Source organism: Poecilia reticulata, chromosome 2 (genome assembly GCF_904066995.2).
Source record: "Poecilia reticulata chromosome 2, P_reticulata-male-v2, whole genome shotgun sequence".
Classification (NCBI taxonomy): domain Eukaryota; kingdom Metazoa; phylum Chordata; class Actinopteri; order Cyprinodontiformes; family Poeciliidae; genus Poecilia; species Poecilia reticulata.
In genome coordinates this window covers 20076921-20093393 of record NC_088831.1, presented here as the reverse complement: position 1 = coordinate 20093393, position 16473 = coordinate 20076921, and the positions used below count along the sequence as shown (strand labels likewise).

General features: G+C 42.3%; 1 protein-coding gene across 1 annotated transcript; it reads right to left on the bottom strand.

The window, feature by feature from the left end:
* Positions 1 to 978: 978 nt before the first annotated feature.
* Positions 979 to 16211, bottom strand: trim45 (tripartite motif containing 45). The gene is made up of 8 exons (XM_008431228.3): positions 15493 to 16211; positions 13569 to 13857; positions 13309 to 13454; positions 12652 to 12968; positions 12335 to 12461; positions 11859 to 11973; positions 11461 to 11587; positions 979 to 11383 (listed from the first exon to the last, which is right to left on the bottom strand). The coding sequence occupies exons 1-8, from the start codon at positions 15981 to 15983 to the stop codon at positions 11229 to 11231; spliced, it is 1767 nt and encodes a 588-aa protein (XP_008429450.1). The 5' UTR covers positions 15984 to 16211; the 3' UTR covers positions 979 to 11228.
* Between the last annotated feature and the right edge of the window lie 262 nt (positions 16212 to 16473).

Genomic DNA, 16473 nt, shown 5'->3' with positions numbered 1-16473 from the left:
ACTGTGCTTTCTTGACCAGGTCAGGATACAATATATAGCTGTACAAAACATGTCCATTACTGTTTTTTTGACAAAATCATTCTTACATGAGACTTTAGTCAGTTCTGCCCATTTTCTATTTTGAGCTTTCAGAATGATCTGTTTTAAGACCTCTAAGCTGCCGCTCGCTATGTCCATCACGTTTACACTCGCATTTGAAAATGGCTGCAAACTGATGTGCAATTATACAGCTGTACAGCTTTGAAAAGCAGAAGTAGAGCCTCCCGTACAACCAACAAGAATGCAGCAAGTGGTTTCTGGATAGTAAGTCAAAAACCAAACACTTGTCTTTTCCAGCAGCCGTTGTACAGCTCATACAGCGTTAAAACCAGCTGAATAAAGTCCGGTCCCAAAACTCACATTTCCACAATACATTGCTGCATGTGACGTTTTGAATTAAAAGGCAGAAATGTCTGGGGTTTTTTTGTCTTTATTGAAAATTTTAAGAAAATAGAACAAGGCACACATCCATAACAAACGTTTGACATGACAAACTGCAGAAAAAAGGATAAATGAAAAAAAAAAAAAAAGTTACACTAACAATGTGAGGTAAAACAGAAAATGTTGCAAAATTTGAGAGGATACAAATTTTAAGCTATTAACATTAGTATAAACATTGGGCTTTGTTGCAATATTTAAGCATTTAAATAAAAGTATCACTTAAATATTAAAGATGGGGGTGATTTTTAGGAAACGGCATTTGTGAATAAAAAAAACAAAAGGGTGAAATTGTTACCATAAATTGGTTCTTAATCACCTTTTAGAAGACCAAAAATTATGTCAAACCTTAAAAAATATTTCTTACACAAGATCCAGTTTTCCTACGCACAGGAATTGGTATTTATGTTGAATTTCTTTTGCAGCAAGTCATTGCAATGATAAACTTAGTTCATAACTTTGAAATACATTTTTGTAGGAGTGGAAAAGAAAGATATTTGGTTCTTTTTTTTTTTTTTAGAGACACTATAACAAAGTAAAAGTCATGTTCAAATTAAATAACTTAGTGGAAACATTTAAGAGCTAATTTCACTGAAATGTTGTTGGATCTCAAAGTGAGAATAAATGCATGTTGCAGTGAGAACAGACCACAATTCTTCCATGATGATGATGATGATTAAAATTAGATGACTACTTAGTCTCAGAATCTAAGAGTAACCCGATGAAAACAAGAAACAGCAAAGGACAAGACAAAGAACCAAAGTGACCACAGAAAGTGCAATGCAGGCCCTAAAAACTTTAAAATTCTGATAACAAGGGAACAGTGGAGAATAAACCCCAAAACGAAATAATAGCCTGTGTGTTGCTGAAGGAAATTGGGGGAGGAATGATTTTTTTTGTGGTGGATAATTGTGAATTGTGTAAGACGCTCTTTGGAAAGCGAGGAACATCCTGATTTTTATGAAACATGAAGTAGCAGAAACAACAAAAACATTTGTTAAAAACCATGTTTGTAAAAACTCTTTGGGTTAAAAAAAAGAAAAAAAAAAGTGAAGACAATATGTTAATGTGGAAAATACCTGGACAATTTTTTAACTTTAGACTAAATAGAATTTGTATATCTCCACTGAATGAACGGTTAGTTTATTATGTAATATATTTTTATTGTTGTAATACTTGTCATTAACCGGCTGACTCTGATGTAATTTTGCCAAGAACTAATAAAATCTTTGAAAAGTTGAAATTGAGACACCCATTGAACAGTTTACAGCAGGGAGTTACAACAAGCCCAACCAAAGATGAGGAAACTATCATTATTAAAGATGAGTGCATTGAGACACAAAGGTGTGACCAAGTCACTGTGTTGCAAGTCTCAAGTCTCTGTCCTCAAGTCTCAAGTAAAGACGGTCAAGTCAAGTCTCAAGTCAGGAACCTTTAATTTCAAGTCATTTAGTCGTTTTTATTTAATATTTTTATTATAATTTGCAATTATACATAAAATTCAAATAGACCATTTGTTATTTTTAAAATCTGTATTTATCTAAAATGATAGAACATGTGCAGCTGAACACAAAGTATAAAAACATTTTTAAATTGGACCTCTTTATTGTGCAGTTCTGTTAAACTTGATATTCAATATAAAAAGTTTTCAGAAAATGAAATAAGTATATATGAAGTTATCACAATAAACTCAGGAAGGTCTGGTACATTTATTTTTCTGCTTTCATTTCTAAGTATGTTAGTTTCAGTCCTCCGTAAATATGGGCCAGATATTCTAAACACAACATTTATTTGGGACAGTCACTGTATTTGGTCTGTTTTAACAAATAAACCACATGAAAAAATCTAAATCATTGCAAATAAAATGGAGTGGTTTTGAATTTGGATGTGATGGTAAAATAAATATCTGTCAGGCCAAGTGGGTTAAATCTACAGCCAATTTCACATCTCAATATTGATAAAAACATGTTGTGTGAATCAAGCTGGTCAGAATCACTAAACACAAAATAATGAGCTCATTATTTTATGTCTTACTCAGTTAACTATCCCACTTAGTGTTATATTCAGGGTCAGTGAGATTGTACAATTTTTATTTTTACAGAAATTTTTGAAAGATGGCCAAAAAAACCGGGATTTTATTTTTTATTAGTTTTTCCAGCAAAGCTATAATACTTGGAAATGGGTTCTGTGCGACATGTGACAGTCACGCCGGTCAGTGCATTAAGTCAAAAACAGTTGACTTAATGCACTGACTGCAGTAAACAATATATTGTCAATATAAATTTCCAATGTAAATGTCTTCAAATACACCAACCATCCTTAGATGATACCAGACCGGCTCATCATCATGATGGGACAGAGAGACTCTGTTCCCTGAGTTCAGGTCCAGAATCTGCTTTCTGTTCCGGAGCCCCGCTCACTATCCACCGGCTTCCTGAGCTAATAACACGGTGCACATTATTTGTGGAGGCATTTGAAGGACCGGATTTATGGTAAATCATCACCAATTTAACCCGGAGTACACATGCTAACACGAAGTTAGCTAAAGTCAACTATCTTACAGCAAAAGAAAAGCGCCACCTACCATCTTTGTGAAGCTTCAAATGCCGGACAAAGTTGGACGTCGTGGCATCTCCATCCGATATTTTCTTCTTGCATGTTTTACAAGTTGCAGTTCGTTTTTTATACGAAAGTTCATAACCTACGTAGCCAAAAGAAATTACTCGCGGAAGCATATTGAGCGGTTATTTCGTCTTTCGCTCCCTGAGCTCTGCAGTGCAGCCGCGTTTTTTTAAATGTCCAAATTCTGTTAATTTGATTGGTTGAGCTGCGGCTACGCACACATACATACATAAGGAGAGAGGAAAAACTGCGCATATTGATACGGAATGAGTGAAATTAATTATTGACGCCACTTTATAAATAATGTGTTTTAAATTTTAAGACTTTGGGTAAAAAATACCAAGTCTTTTCAAGTAAACAGCTTCAAGTCGAGTCAAGTCCCAAGTCAATGGCATCAAAGTCAAAGTCAAGTCCGAGTCTTTGAGCATTTTTTCAAGTCAAGTCTCAAGTCGTGATTTTAACTCTGGCACATAGCAGCAGAGTTTTGTAACAGCTGAGTCAGGTTCTCCAGAGTCCTGCTAACGACCTCATTATTTGACTACGGTGTGTTTTAGTAGAGATACATCTAAAAGTTGCAGGAGACCGGCCCTCGAGGTCTGGAGTTGCCCAACCCTGGTCTATAGGTTGGAAATAAAAGCATGCATAAGAGTCTCAGGATTAACGAGGGAGAGAACAGGGCGAACTATATTTTTCAATGATAAAATCCCGTTTTGACTGTTTAAAATGTGGAATAAAAGTGAGCTCAGAGTCAAGAATCATGTCCATAATTTTACAACATACAAGCCCACAATAGCGGGGCTTACAAGCTTCGGCACCACATGTTGAGGGGGACCATGTAATTCTGAACAGACATGAAACAAACCAAGAGATCAACAAAAACATCAGGCTACGTGGTCACTAATGATAAACAGCACAAATTCAAAGCAGCTCAGCACCACGAATAATGATCGGATCATTTCCACTCAGAGCCTGGAGCAGCTAGCAACTGCTGAAGCTAGGTTTAAAAACGAGTGGGAGCGCCAACCCTGCCCCTACGCACTGGCCTCACAGGCCGTCGCAGCGCCTCGTGCACCTCTGGATCTTTTTAACTCTGCGCACATCCCCTGCGCTGCCACTCACACAAACTGGACTTTTTGGACGGTGCTCTTGCTGCAACGTAAGCCTCAACTTTTTAAACTGCGACGACTATTGCTGGGTTTCAGATGACGTAGCACCGACGACACCCAATGCACATGGAGGGCCGGAGTAAAAGCAGCCCATTTATTTCTGTTGATCCAGCATCTAAATGTCTAAAGTCTGTGTCCTGTACCATTCAAATAGAGAAAAAGAAGAAAAAGATAAACATTATTTTCGTGTTTCGAAAGTAGTTGGTCACAAGGGAGTTAATTTTTAAAAACTTACTGAAAAAAAGAGGAGAAAAGTGGATCAACAATCAACAAGAGGTGCAGACCTTAATGCCAGAGTTTGGAACACCACTTCCTAACAGGTAACGATCGCATCGTTTGAATTGTATTTTCAGATGTTTTATTGGACAGTTACTTAGAAAGACAAGACATATGTAAGGTAAGATATATTATTTTTATGCCTTAGCTTGGTTGTCCTCAGAGTGCTAATGTTGTTAGCAGCTAGCTCAGTGCCGTGTCATGCTTAAAAAATGAAATAAAAAAGCTAAATAAATTAAATATAACCTACTCAGCCATACAGTCACAGCGAGCTGTTACTAATCCCCCACATGCTTTGTGTCTGGTCACGAACAGACACGAACACGGAGTTTCTGTAGATCGGTGTGAAATCGTTGCATTGTGTACCGTGTACTGCATTTAAACTCGATGCCAAAAAACTAGGCATCCCCGAGAGTCGGACTTCACCAGGCGGGGGAGAGACAGTGTGGAACTTGGCTGCCGACTTTGAGTGTTCCGAGGCCCAGCAGCGTCTCCTCGACCGGGGTCTAACCATTGTGCCCTCAACGACAAGCAGGTGGGCGAAGCTCGAAAGCAGGTAGGATATCCAACAGTACCATCGCAGGGTCAAGCTGGCCCTGTTTTTCAAAGCTGACCCAGCCTTTTACTAATCGATCTCTCTGGTCTCCCCCCATGTGAAAATTGCCTCCAGGAACCGAACTTTTAATTCGAAATGACCTGGAATATTTCCAACAACATTTGAAAAAACCGGATCAAAAATTGGAACCCAATCTGACAGAGGCTGAGTTTTCAGCATTAGCGGAACTAATTGACAACCATGAGATTGTCATTAAGCCCGCAGACAAAGGGAGCGCAATTGTCATTCTGGACAGACGGCAATATTTGTGGGAATGTTACAGACAACTATCTGACCCAAATTATTATTTAAAACTGTCCAAGCCGATCTACCTGGAAACCCTCCAGATTGTGGCTAAAATTTTGAATCGGTTACACAAAAACAAATTTATTTCAGCAAAACAAAAAAGTTACCTATTAGGACCATTGGAACCCAGGCCCAGATTGTTCTACGTTTTGCCCAAGGTACACAAAGAGCCATTTAAGTGGAGTGTGCCATTCAAAGTCCCCCCAGGTAGGCCCATCGTCTCCGATTGCAGCAGCGAGACGTATGGGACGGCGGAATTTATTGATTTTTACTTAAATCCCCTTTCAAAATTACACAAAAGTTGCATTAAGGACACTTATCATTTTATTGACATTGTGAAAAACCTCCAAATTCCTGTACATTCCTTGCTCTTCACTATTGATGTAGACAGCTTGTACACACTTATTGTCACTGCAGAGGGTATAAACGCTGTCCGGAATGTCTTTCAGAAAAATCCTGATGGAGGGAGACCAGACCAGGAAATCATTCAACTTTTGGAGATCAATTTGATCAGGAATAATTTCCAGTTCAACGGTGAGTGGTTCTTGCAGGTGAGGGGAACTGCCATGGGGAAGAGGTTCGCGCCGGCCTACGCAAACATCTTCATGGCCGAGTGGGAGGAGTCCGCCCTGAATGCCTATGATAGGAAATCGCTGCACTATTACAGGTATTTGGACGACATCTGGGGCTTGTGGCCGTATTCAGAGGAGTTCAACCGCTTTCTGCACACCCTAAACACACACAACGCTTCAATCAAATTAAAGTCCACCAGCAGCTTTAAAGCCCTGGATTTTTTGGACACCACAACCTTTAAAGGTCCAGATTTCAGCGACACCGGCCGATTGGACATCAAAGTTTACTTCAAACCCACTGATACTCACACCTTGTTGTTTAAATCTAGTTTCCATCCGAAGCACATGTTTGCGGGATTGGTTAAGTCACGATTAATTCGGTTTCACAGAATTTGCACACAAAAATCAGATTTTCATGCAGCGGTTAGGGTGCTGTTCTCGGCTTAGTCTAGCAGAGGGTACCAGAGGTCCTTCTTAAGGAGGTGTTTGAGGTCCTTTTCTGAATCCGGACAACCAAAGGATGACGCCATGACACTTCCCTTCATCAGCACCTACTCACCTGCTAACATCGATCTGGCCTGAGGTTTGAAACGAAATTTGTTAGAATTCCAAGCCGCTAGTGGAAGGCTGACCGACAGGAGGTTCATTCCTGCTTTCTGACGGAACAGGAATCTTAAGGACCACCTCATTCATGCCAAACTCAGATCGCAGATTGAGCCGAGCGCAATTGGACAGGGTTGGTCATCAGACACCAGAAATGGTTGCTGAATCACCGTACCCACAAAGTTTATTTAGTGCCGTGCAGATGGTCTCTGGACCGTTTTCTTGTTTCCCATCCCAAATAAGTTTTTAAGCAAAAACACAATAGACGGCAACGCTGTTGAAAACTGGACACTCCTGAGGTTGTTGCCATTCATGACAGGTGATGCTATTCCTGATGGTGAACTAGTCTGGGACATTGTCTTAGATTTAAAAGAGATTGTGGAACTTGCTGTTGCCTAAACACGTTCAGAGGAATCTATTGCATATTTACAGTACAAAATTTTAGGCCATAGACAGAAATACCTAGAAGCATTTCCCAACAGAAAACTTTTACCAAAACACAATTTCTTGGAGCACTATCCTTATTTGATCAAATGTTTTGGTCCTCTCGTTAGTTTGTGGATTATGCGATTTGAAGCCAAACAGTTTTTTTTAAGCATGTTGCAAAACACACAAGGCGTTTCAAAATTGTAGCTCCATCCCTAGCGAAGAAACACCAACTTATGATTGCTTATCACTTGCACTCAAATTCACAGAAACCTGGATTTGAAGCTTCCAATGTATCAAAAGTTCCAATTGAAGTGCTGAAAAATGAGGTGTCTGTGCCTATTCGGCAGATGTATCCAGAAATAACAGAAGTAAATATGGTCAAGAGCACAGAGAGCAAAGGAATTAGATAACACGGAATGATGGTTATCTGTGAATTTAGAGACGGACTACGTGAATTTGCTGAGATACTTAGGATGTGTTTACTTCAGGATACACTCAGTTTCATAGTTAGAAAATTCTCAGCTTGGTTTAGGGAGCATTATCGGGCCTTTGAACTGCAACCATGTCCGAATGATAACATGTTGCTGATAACGCATGATGAACTGGCTGAGAAGTGGCCATTACATGACTGGACCCAGCCACGCCGCTCAGACTGAGGTGGGGGAGGCCGAGACTGGGCCAGGAGGGGACACTGGACTGCAGCGCTGTGCGCCTGCAGTCTGGCTCCCCTGCCACTCCGACTACTGCGGCTGCTTTTCCTGTCCCTGCTACTGGCCAGCAGGCCAGCCGGTCGCCCTACGGGGAGGAATCCGGAGACAAGACGGCTGGGGAAGCGACTGGGCCTCGGCTCCTGATGGATAAGCCTGTTTCAGAGCTGCCAAGGAAACACCACCAGAAACGCCGCCATCTGCAGGAGCAGGATGTCTCAGCAGATGAGACGGCCAACAGAAATGACCTGTTCGGAACTGATGTTTCAGAAAATGAAGGTCTCACCTCTGATGATCAGGGCAACGCCCGCCTGTCCGCACCGTTTGTGGACCAGCTGGGCTGCATAGAGGCCCCGGATGCAACCCCATCTGTCCTCTAAACAGCGCACCAACCTACCTCTTCTCCTCTTCTGGACCTCACCACCCAGGTGTTGTAACAATTTTTCCTGGGGGAGGAGCTGCTGTCTATGCAGCCTGAGCAGGGGCTTCCTGCTGCTGCCGCTGTTACCGCCTCTCTGACCCTGCAGGACAGGGTTCAGATGAGGCGCTCAGCTCTGGGCCCAGAGAGAGTGGAGCTTCAGACGCCTGTGGCTCCACCTGCTCGACGGAGGCCGACACGCCATTTGTCAAGCCCCAACAAGCTCCAAGACTGGAGCCTCACCATCTGTCTCCCCACCTTTGACTACAAGCTCAAGACTGCTCTGCTGGTGGCGTCTGTTAGATTCCTGGTGGCCCAGGTCCTGGTCCCAGAGGACAACTTCAGACCCCTGCTCAGCCACAGAGAGCAGGCGATGCTGCGCCACCTGAACTCCTTTATTAGGTCCTGCGCCAAGCACCTACCTGCCCTCCCTGAAGGCTTTGCCACAGAGAGTGACGGCATTCACTGGACCTCGTCCACCGCAGCAGTGATCGTGGCCCACTGGCACAGTGTGTCAAATAAATAGGCACCCCCACAAGCCAGAAGGCGCCAGGAGGTGGTCAGACTGTGGTGGACTTGGTCACACGGTTCAGGTGCTCGGTGGCTCAGTTGAGCCTTTTAAATAAAGGTTTGACCTTTGTTCCTTCCATAGTAAACAAACACGCGGAGCTAGAGAGCAGGTATGACCTTCAGCAATATCATCGAAGGGTCAAGCTGGCTGTTTTTATAGGCTGATCCAAGCAGAAAACCTCAGCGTTTCACCAACAGGTCCATGTCTTCTCCACACATTCGAGAATTGCCTCCCGAAACCAAAATTCTAATCAGAAATTATTTTGAGATTTTTAAATCAACATTTCAAAGCAGATCAATTGGAGCCCAATTTGACGGAAGCTGAATTAGCATTAGCAGAACTACTTGAAAAAGATCAAATTGTTATTAAACATGCAGACAAAGGGAGTGCAATTGCCATTCCGGACAAGCAGCAATATTTGTGGGAATGTTACAGACAACTATCTGATCAAAATTATTATTTGAAACTGTCCAAGCTTATCTACCCAGAAACGATTCCAATTGTGGCTAAAATTCTCAGTTGAATAAAACCAAAATCATTTCGGCAAAACAAAAACAAAAAACATATTAGTAACATTGGAATCCAGGCCCAGATTTTGCCGAAGATACACAAAGAACCAGTTAAATGGAGTGTTTTGAAATTCCCCCCGGGTAGGCCCATTGTCTCGGACTGCAGTAGCGAGACGCATGGGACGGCTGAATTTATTGGTTTTTATTTAAATCCCCTGTCAGAACAACATCAAAGTTACATCAAAAACACATTTAATTTTATTGACATTATTAAAAACATCCAAATCCCTGTATATTCCATGCTTTTTACCATTGATATAGACAGTTTATACTAGACGTGTGCCGATCGATCGGCCACTGATCATAATTGGCCGATTTCCGTGAAAAAGTGTATGATCGGTAATCGCCAATCATACACTTAAATACAATTTAAGTCTTCAAGCTGCGATGTAAGACGCTGGTTCTGCTCTCGCTGTTGAACCGCTGCTACGCGCTACAGGTAGTAATATTTCACAGACGGAGCGCCGCTTCTGCTTCACCTGGTAGAACAAAATGTGCCTCAGAGGAAGGTGTTGAAACCGCACGCACTGTTGAGTTCTCACTTCATCCAGCATATCTGCGGTTTGACAGTGGTCATGGTCCTAGAAAGCAATCCTACTTGGACCATGGGCCAGAGAAAAAAAGCAGCCCCCGCTATGGGTTGCAAGACTGGGTACAAAATCACCCCTGGGGTTAAGTGAGTGGTAAGAACTTGTATTTCAGGGGCTGTGAGCAGTAGGCATGGGCGCTTATGGTTGTTCTGAACGTTTTATATCTGCTCTATCACGATTAATTGCTATGCCAAACTTTGTAAGCTTGAAATATAAATATATCCACACAGTTGTGCAAGCCCATCTTTTTGCTACACTCTAACCAATTAAAATGCAAGCAATTCCCTTAGATTTTTAACAAATAAAGCAGATAATTTAGTCTCCAAGTACTCAACATTAAATAAGGGAAACTTGCTCCACTGTACATGCATATATGTAGTATCATGTACTACTTGATACATGATATGTACATGCATATCTTGTATGAATGTACATGATAAAAACTAACTCCACTGTGCCTTCATACAAGTAGTATCAAACTTGTTCACGTAAGATATATTTTATTCTATACTTCTTGGGTGTCTCACTTTTTTCTGATGCCGCTCTGGGCAACTGCCCATTTAGCCCGTATCAAAAATCGCCACTGCATCTTGAAAAAATGTTTTATTGTCTCAAAACAAACATGTCTGAAGACATTCAGGAAGACTTAAGGGGATTCATTTTGTTTTAAACATTCATTTATAAACGTCCCTCTCCATTCGTTCCCTATGGAACTTGTGCGACAGTCCAGCAGAGTGACCGGCGTAGACCTCAACAAGCGGGCCAAGAAAGTTAACAATGCTCCACATTCATTGCTATTTGGTTCATGTCACTAAAAGTTTGGACACCCCTGGGCTGATGTGATAACTGCTTAAAGATGCAGATACTTTTGAACATCACCACCATCATCATCATTTTGGGAAAAATGTCTCTCGTAATCTGCATAATTTTATTATTTAAAAAAAATTCAGAACTTAAAATATATCTGTGCTTTCACCTGATACAATCTGCTATAACACTTGGAAATCCAGGAAAAAAGTAGATGTTTAGTGTAGAAGCAATGAGATTATTGCAGTCGTTAATGGAACTATTTCAGTAAAAATGTACAGTCCTATGGCTGTTTTTAAATATGCTGCAAGTTAAGAATCTTTTTCTTGTCTTTAGATTTAAAAAAATAAAAATAGTTAGTTTGTATAATATCCAGTATTTCTCATGATTTGGTGCCTAAGAAATTAAAAGCAGCTTGACAGTCCCGCTCTCTCTTTGTTGGACTCTTCTGTGTTCACCAGCAGCCTGAGTTTTACCTCTCAGATCCTCTGACCTGCTGCTGTTTCACCTCCACTTCCCATCAGAGCTCCACAGTTCTTAGGTGTCCGCGAGGGGAAACTGCAGCCAGAATGCTCTGAGGCAAACACTCGGACTTCTCCGCTGTGCTGCCGCAGCAGGACCAGTGGGGCTTCCCTGGGTGTCCCTTGTGGCCGTGACCGCAGCCTTTAAATCCTCCTGCAGAAGGTTTAGAATCGTCTAAAACACGCCTAAATGAAAACCATGCAAGCAATTGTTAATTTTTTTATATGTACCTGGCATGGTTCCTGGGCAGCCACAGCGAGCCTCTTTAGCGCCTCCGCTGGAGCAGAAGGAGCAGCAGTGAAAAGCCCCTTTGTGCTGCCTGAACTTCCTCTGCACATTCAGAATAAACGGGGAACCCTGCAGGAAAGCATTGTGAGCAGTTAATTCGGAAATAAGCCCAAACTTAACCCGTTTTGTCCCCTGTTGTTGCAGATTTGCCTCAAGGATCTACTGAAAGTGTTTTGCTGCCATCTTGTGGCCAAAACCTTTGCACAGTTATTCCAAGTTTTGCCAGGATGCTACATAAATCTGAATCTTTTACATGTACTGTAGTCAAATTAACAGCAATTTAAACAGCAGAAACAAATATTACAGCAGAACATTCTCTGGTTCTGGACTGGTTCAGTACCTTAACATGTTGGGCTCTGACACAGACCCACACTGAGTACTCTCCTGGTTCCTCCGGTCTGTAGGAGACGCTGTAGCTTCCATCACTGTTGTCTACCACTATCGTCTCCACTGTGCTGAAGAGCAAAAATATTTAATTTCAATAACAGAAGATCAGAAAATCAGAAAGTTCGCTGTAAAATATACATACAAAATTTATATGTTTTTTTTTTTTGTGCTTTTCTGGAGTATATGTATTAAGTTAAAGAACAAAACAGCACACAGCACACAAAGGTGCATTTTTCTGATTTATTAACTTACTTTGAAAATAGGGCCTTTTAAATGTCATTCACATAGTATTATTGTTTGTATAATGGATTAAATAATTTATAAAATACACAACTTTATGAAAATAATTAAACCGGAAGTTGCAGGATGTCTCAGTTTCTTACGCTTTCTGAATCAACAATGGCTGGCGGAGCGGACATGTTAACTCACCAGTTCTTCTCTTTGTGGACGATGCTGACCAGGATGTGTTCTCCTCCTCGAGCCAGCCGCTCCCCACCGGAGTTCCGACACACCAGAGTAAAATGTCCCTGCTGGGCTACCGTTCCCTGCTGCAGACCTGTGACCATCACGGGGCGGAAGGTTACAAAAATGGCATTACTGAATCGGAACTGCATGGCATTAGAAAATACACAAGAGATTTAAAATTTTACGTATTCTTACACAGATTTAAACACTTAATTTCATCCCCCACAAAACATAGCAACCAACCGACACAACAAAGACAAGATAAAAAGCTAGCTGCGCACCTTCTCCTTCAACGGTGCACCTGCTAACATCCACCGTCCTGGAGTGGATCACGCCCACCAACGGGTAGCCCTCCACCTCTCCTGCCGGCTCCCTGGGCAGGAAGCAGACACAGCCGCCGTCGTCAGGGGCGACCGTCGCTGGGTGGGGGTCGTACCCGCTCTCCGCCAGGCTGGTCAGTCTTCTCAGGGTCACTCCTTTAGCACTGAGGATCTCGGCGTCAGAGCCACAGCTCAGCAGCCGCTCCGCAAACTCCACGCTCCCTCTGACGTCCAGCAGGGCCTGCTGCAGCTGCGCCCTCTGCAGGTGGAGGTGGTTTCTGGAGGAAGAAAATGTTTATGGTAAACCAAATAGCAGGGAACAATAGAGGCATTTTCATTACAGAATCTGCTTTTAATATCTACAACAGTAACTAGATTATGCTACCTATCTTTATTTATTTTCCATATTTAAAAAAAAAAGATTCTCATCTCCTTCTACAAAATAGCTGTTTTTCTCTTTTTGTAATTTGTTCTAACATTGGATAATAAAAATAAGTATGAGTAGCTCTTTGAATGGACATGGTTGCTGACCCCTGACCCCAGTAGCATATCGGAATTGATTTTATTTCCCCGTCTAAAAACTTATTACAGTTGCAGCAAAGTGCTGTAATGTCCTACCTGCGTTGTACCCTGATCTCCTCCAGGCGGCGCAGCAGAGACAAGCAGTGAGCCTCCACCGCACTAGCGTACTCTCGTGCGAAAGCTCTAATCTGATTGGCGGTTTCATCTGCTCGAACCTGCAAATTTTCTTGAGAAATTTCCACCTAGAGGAGAACCAGAATGCGAAAAATAAAGAGTTATGTTTTACATTCGAACATGAAAATTTAAATTGGTAGCTTATATTGGATAACAATATATAAATGGGTCCTTTTGGGGACCTTTTGCAGCGAGTCCTCCAGTCGCTCCAGACGAGGCCGAAGGCGCGCGCTGACCAGCTCTCGTATCCGGTCGCCATGACGGTCGATAACATCGTGTGTCGGACAGCAGCGGTGGTCCCGGTGCAGCGTGGCCGCGCACTCCAGACAGACCGGCAGGTCGCAGGGCTGACAGAAGAGCCTCAACTCCTGCCCGGGGTGAAGGGAGCAGAGGACGGGGCGGCACAGACGACCGCGGGCCTTCAGCTCTGTCACGGCCTGAATAGAATGAGACGCGGTTCGCTTCTGCCGCCTGCAGGTAGGAGGGAGAACACATCCTTCATGATTCTTTTTTGTGGGTTTTATAGCGGGTTCAGATGTATTATCGCCATCTCCTGTGCTGGAGTGTGGGCTAAAGTATTTTTCTTATCTATTTAAGCTAAATTCTTATAATACCGTTTTCTTTTTAAATTTATCAAATGTTTAAATACCTCGCTCAATTTTAATGTTTCTCAACCATATTTTCTTAAATCTTGTTTAATTTTTTCTCTACTCATCCTATATTTTACACAGCAAATTATTACATGCTTTACTGTTTCCATGTCCATACCACAACCACATCTACCTATTGGTTATTTACCCACCAAATGTAAAGTTTTATTTAATCCTGTATGTCTGAGACGTAACCTTGTCATCACTACTCGTTCCTTTCGGTTCTTCAAAATAAAAATAAAAAGGTTCTGCTAAACAACAGAGGACAAATATGTCAGTGTAGTCACAAAGAACAGAACATTCAGACTGTCCAACAAAGTATTAGGACCATTATAGATAAAAGGGGGAAAAATGCCAAAAGGAGTACTTTTTCCCCCCCCAACGAACTCTGAAATTTTGAAATTAATTTTATGCTTATAAGGGGCTGCACAGTGGCGCAGTTGGTAGAGCTGTTGCCTTGCAGCAAGAAGGTTCTGGGTTTGATTCCCGGCCCCCGGTCTTTCTGCATGTTCTCCCTGTGCATGCAGTGGTTTTCTCCAGGCACTCCAGTTTCCTCCCACAGTCCAAAAACATGACTGGCAGGTTAATTGGTCTGTCTAAATTCTCCTTAGGTGTGAATGTGTGTGTGGATGGTTGTTTGTCCTGTGTGTCTCTGTGTTGCCCTGCAACAGACTGGCGACCTGCCCAGGGTGACCCCGCCCCTTGCCCGGAATGTTAGCTGGAGATGGGCACCAGCAACCCTCCCGACTCCACCAAGGGACAAGGGTGTAAAGAAAATGGATGGATGTTTAGAAGTTAAAAAAACTTGGATATTTTCCAATTTTGAAAAATGGTAACAGTTACAAGAAAAGAAATGACAGTTTAAGGCTGTAAAAGGCTTGAGAGCAGAGATCTTGACAAATTGAGTATGGGGGACAAATTTAAAAAGAAAAAAATCTCTACAGATGTTTTCTACTCAATCTGACTGCCGTTTTCATTCTTTTTGCAAAAAACAAGAGGCAAAAATGTACCTCTTTGAAGTCAACAGAGATGTGCCCCAAAATACTCACATCTGTAACTCTGGTGCAGAGGCTGCAAATATAAAGTTTTACAGGCCTAACATTTTATAGTTTTAGTTTTAAAAAATATATAAACTTTAAAGTTTGCAAGTATAAATTGTGTTGGTCTATTCATCCCACTAAAACATTATGGTTTGGGGTAACCTTAAAAAATTAAATAAAGAAAGAGGCATGAATATTTTTTTAAATGATTTAGAATTATAAGAATTAAAATTGGATTTAATTTTCAGAATAAGTTTTTAAATTGAGTCCTTTTTTATAGCAAAGCAGCACATTGTGTTCTCAGGTGTGTTTAACAAAAACTGGTGGAGTTTTGAGCTAAAACGGAGAGAATAAAACAGATTTAGTGACTTTGTCAGACTCCTTGAGAACAGTCCAGAAAGTAGGGCCTACTCCACCTGTGTGCCTGGCGGCAGAACTCGCACAGGTTCAGGCTGCACACCTCGCAGCGGCTCTCCGCGCTTCCTTCGCCGCACAGGTCGCAGCCCAGCGGGCCGTCGTTCACCAGGGTCTCCAGGAATACCTCGTCCAGCGCCAGGTGGTCTGTGCTGAGTCCGGCCGGTCCGGACCGAGGGATATCCACCTCGGTGTCACACTCTGGGCAGAGCACGGTGAACGAGAGGGAGTCTCGGTCCTGTTCCGCCGCCTCCCCGCTCCTACCTCCGCCCTCCGGTGCGGTGTAGCGGCCCCGCGGAGACGCCGAAAACGGCTCCAGCTGCCCGATGCAGTCGGAGCAGAAGGTGTGCAGGCAGGGGAGGATTTTGGGCTCCCGGTACAAGTGTCTGCACACGCTACAGACTGCTCTCGGGTTTACAGAAGCACTTTTAGGTTCCGGTTCCGAGCTCACTGTCGGCTTGTCTGCGGTTTCTTTCTGCTCTGACTGGGACATCGTTGGATTTGGTGGACTTCCTGCGCCAAAATCAGAGCAAAACTCACCGTGAAACCCACCGAGTTCAAACGAGTTGTGAGAGTTTAGAAAAAACTCATCCCGATATCCCTGTTGTTCTCTGCAAGTCGCACCGAATAACTGTTTTTCTCACACCAGTCATAAAACTACTTTTACAAACTTTTCTGCCAAATCAAAATCCACTTTTCCTCGGTAAAGTAAGCTGCGTTCAAAGCCGCATGGGACATTTGACACCTTACTAACTAACGGACCAATGGGAAGCTCCTCTTCGCTATTCGGGGAGGTCCGTAAACATTCCTGGAGTCTTTACTGCCAAACTGGGACTCAGACAGATTATACTATGAAAATATTTTATAAAAAGTCATAAAATATTTCCAACAGTAATAAGAGAATGCAATATTTTAATTAAACAAAGAACACATTTTTTATATTTGAAAAATGGACGTGTAAATCATAGTATCTTAAACTTTAA

What these genes read in the sequence shown, in the direction of transcription:
- trim45 (XM_008431228.3), bottom strand. Translation starts at nt 15,983, where the DNA reads ATGTCCCAGTCAGAGCAGAAAGAAACCGCAGACAAGCCGACAGTGAGC. An exon ending in TTCTGCCGCCAGGCACACAG is followed by an intron (nt 13,858 to 15,492) that starts GTGGAGTAGGCC and finishes TCCTACCTGCAG; the next exon opens with GCGGCAGAAGCGAACCGCGT. An exon ending in GAGATCAGGGTACAACGCAG is followed by an intron (nt 12,969 to 13,308) that starts GTAGGACATTAC and finishes TTCTTCCTCCAG; the next exon opens with AAACCACCTCCACCTGCAGA.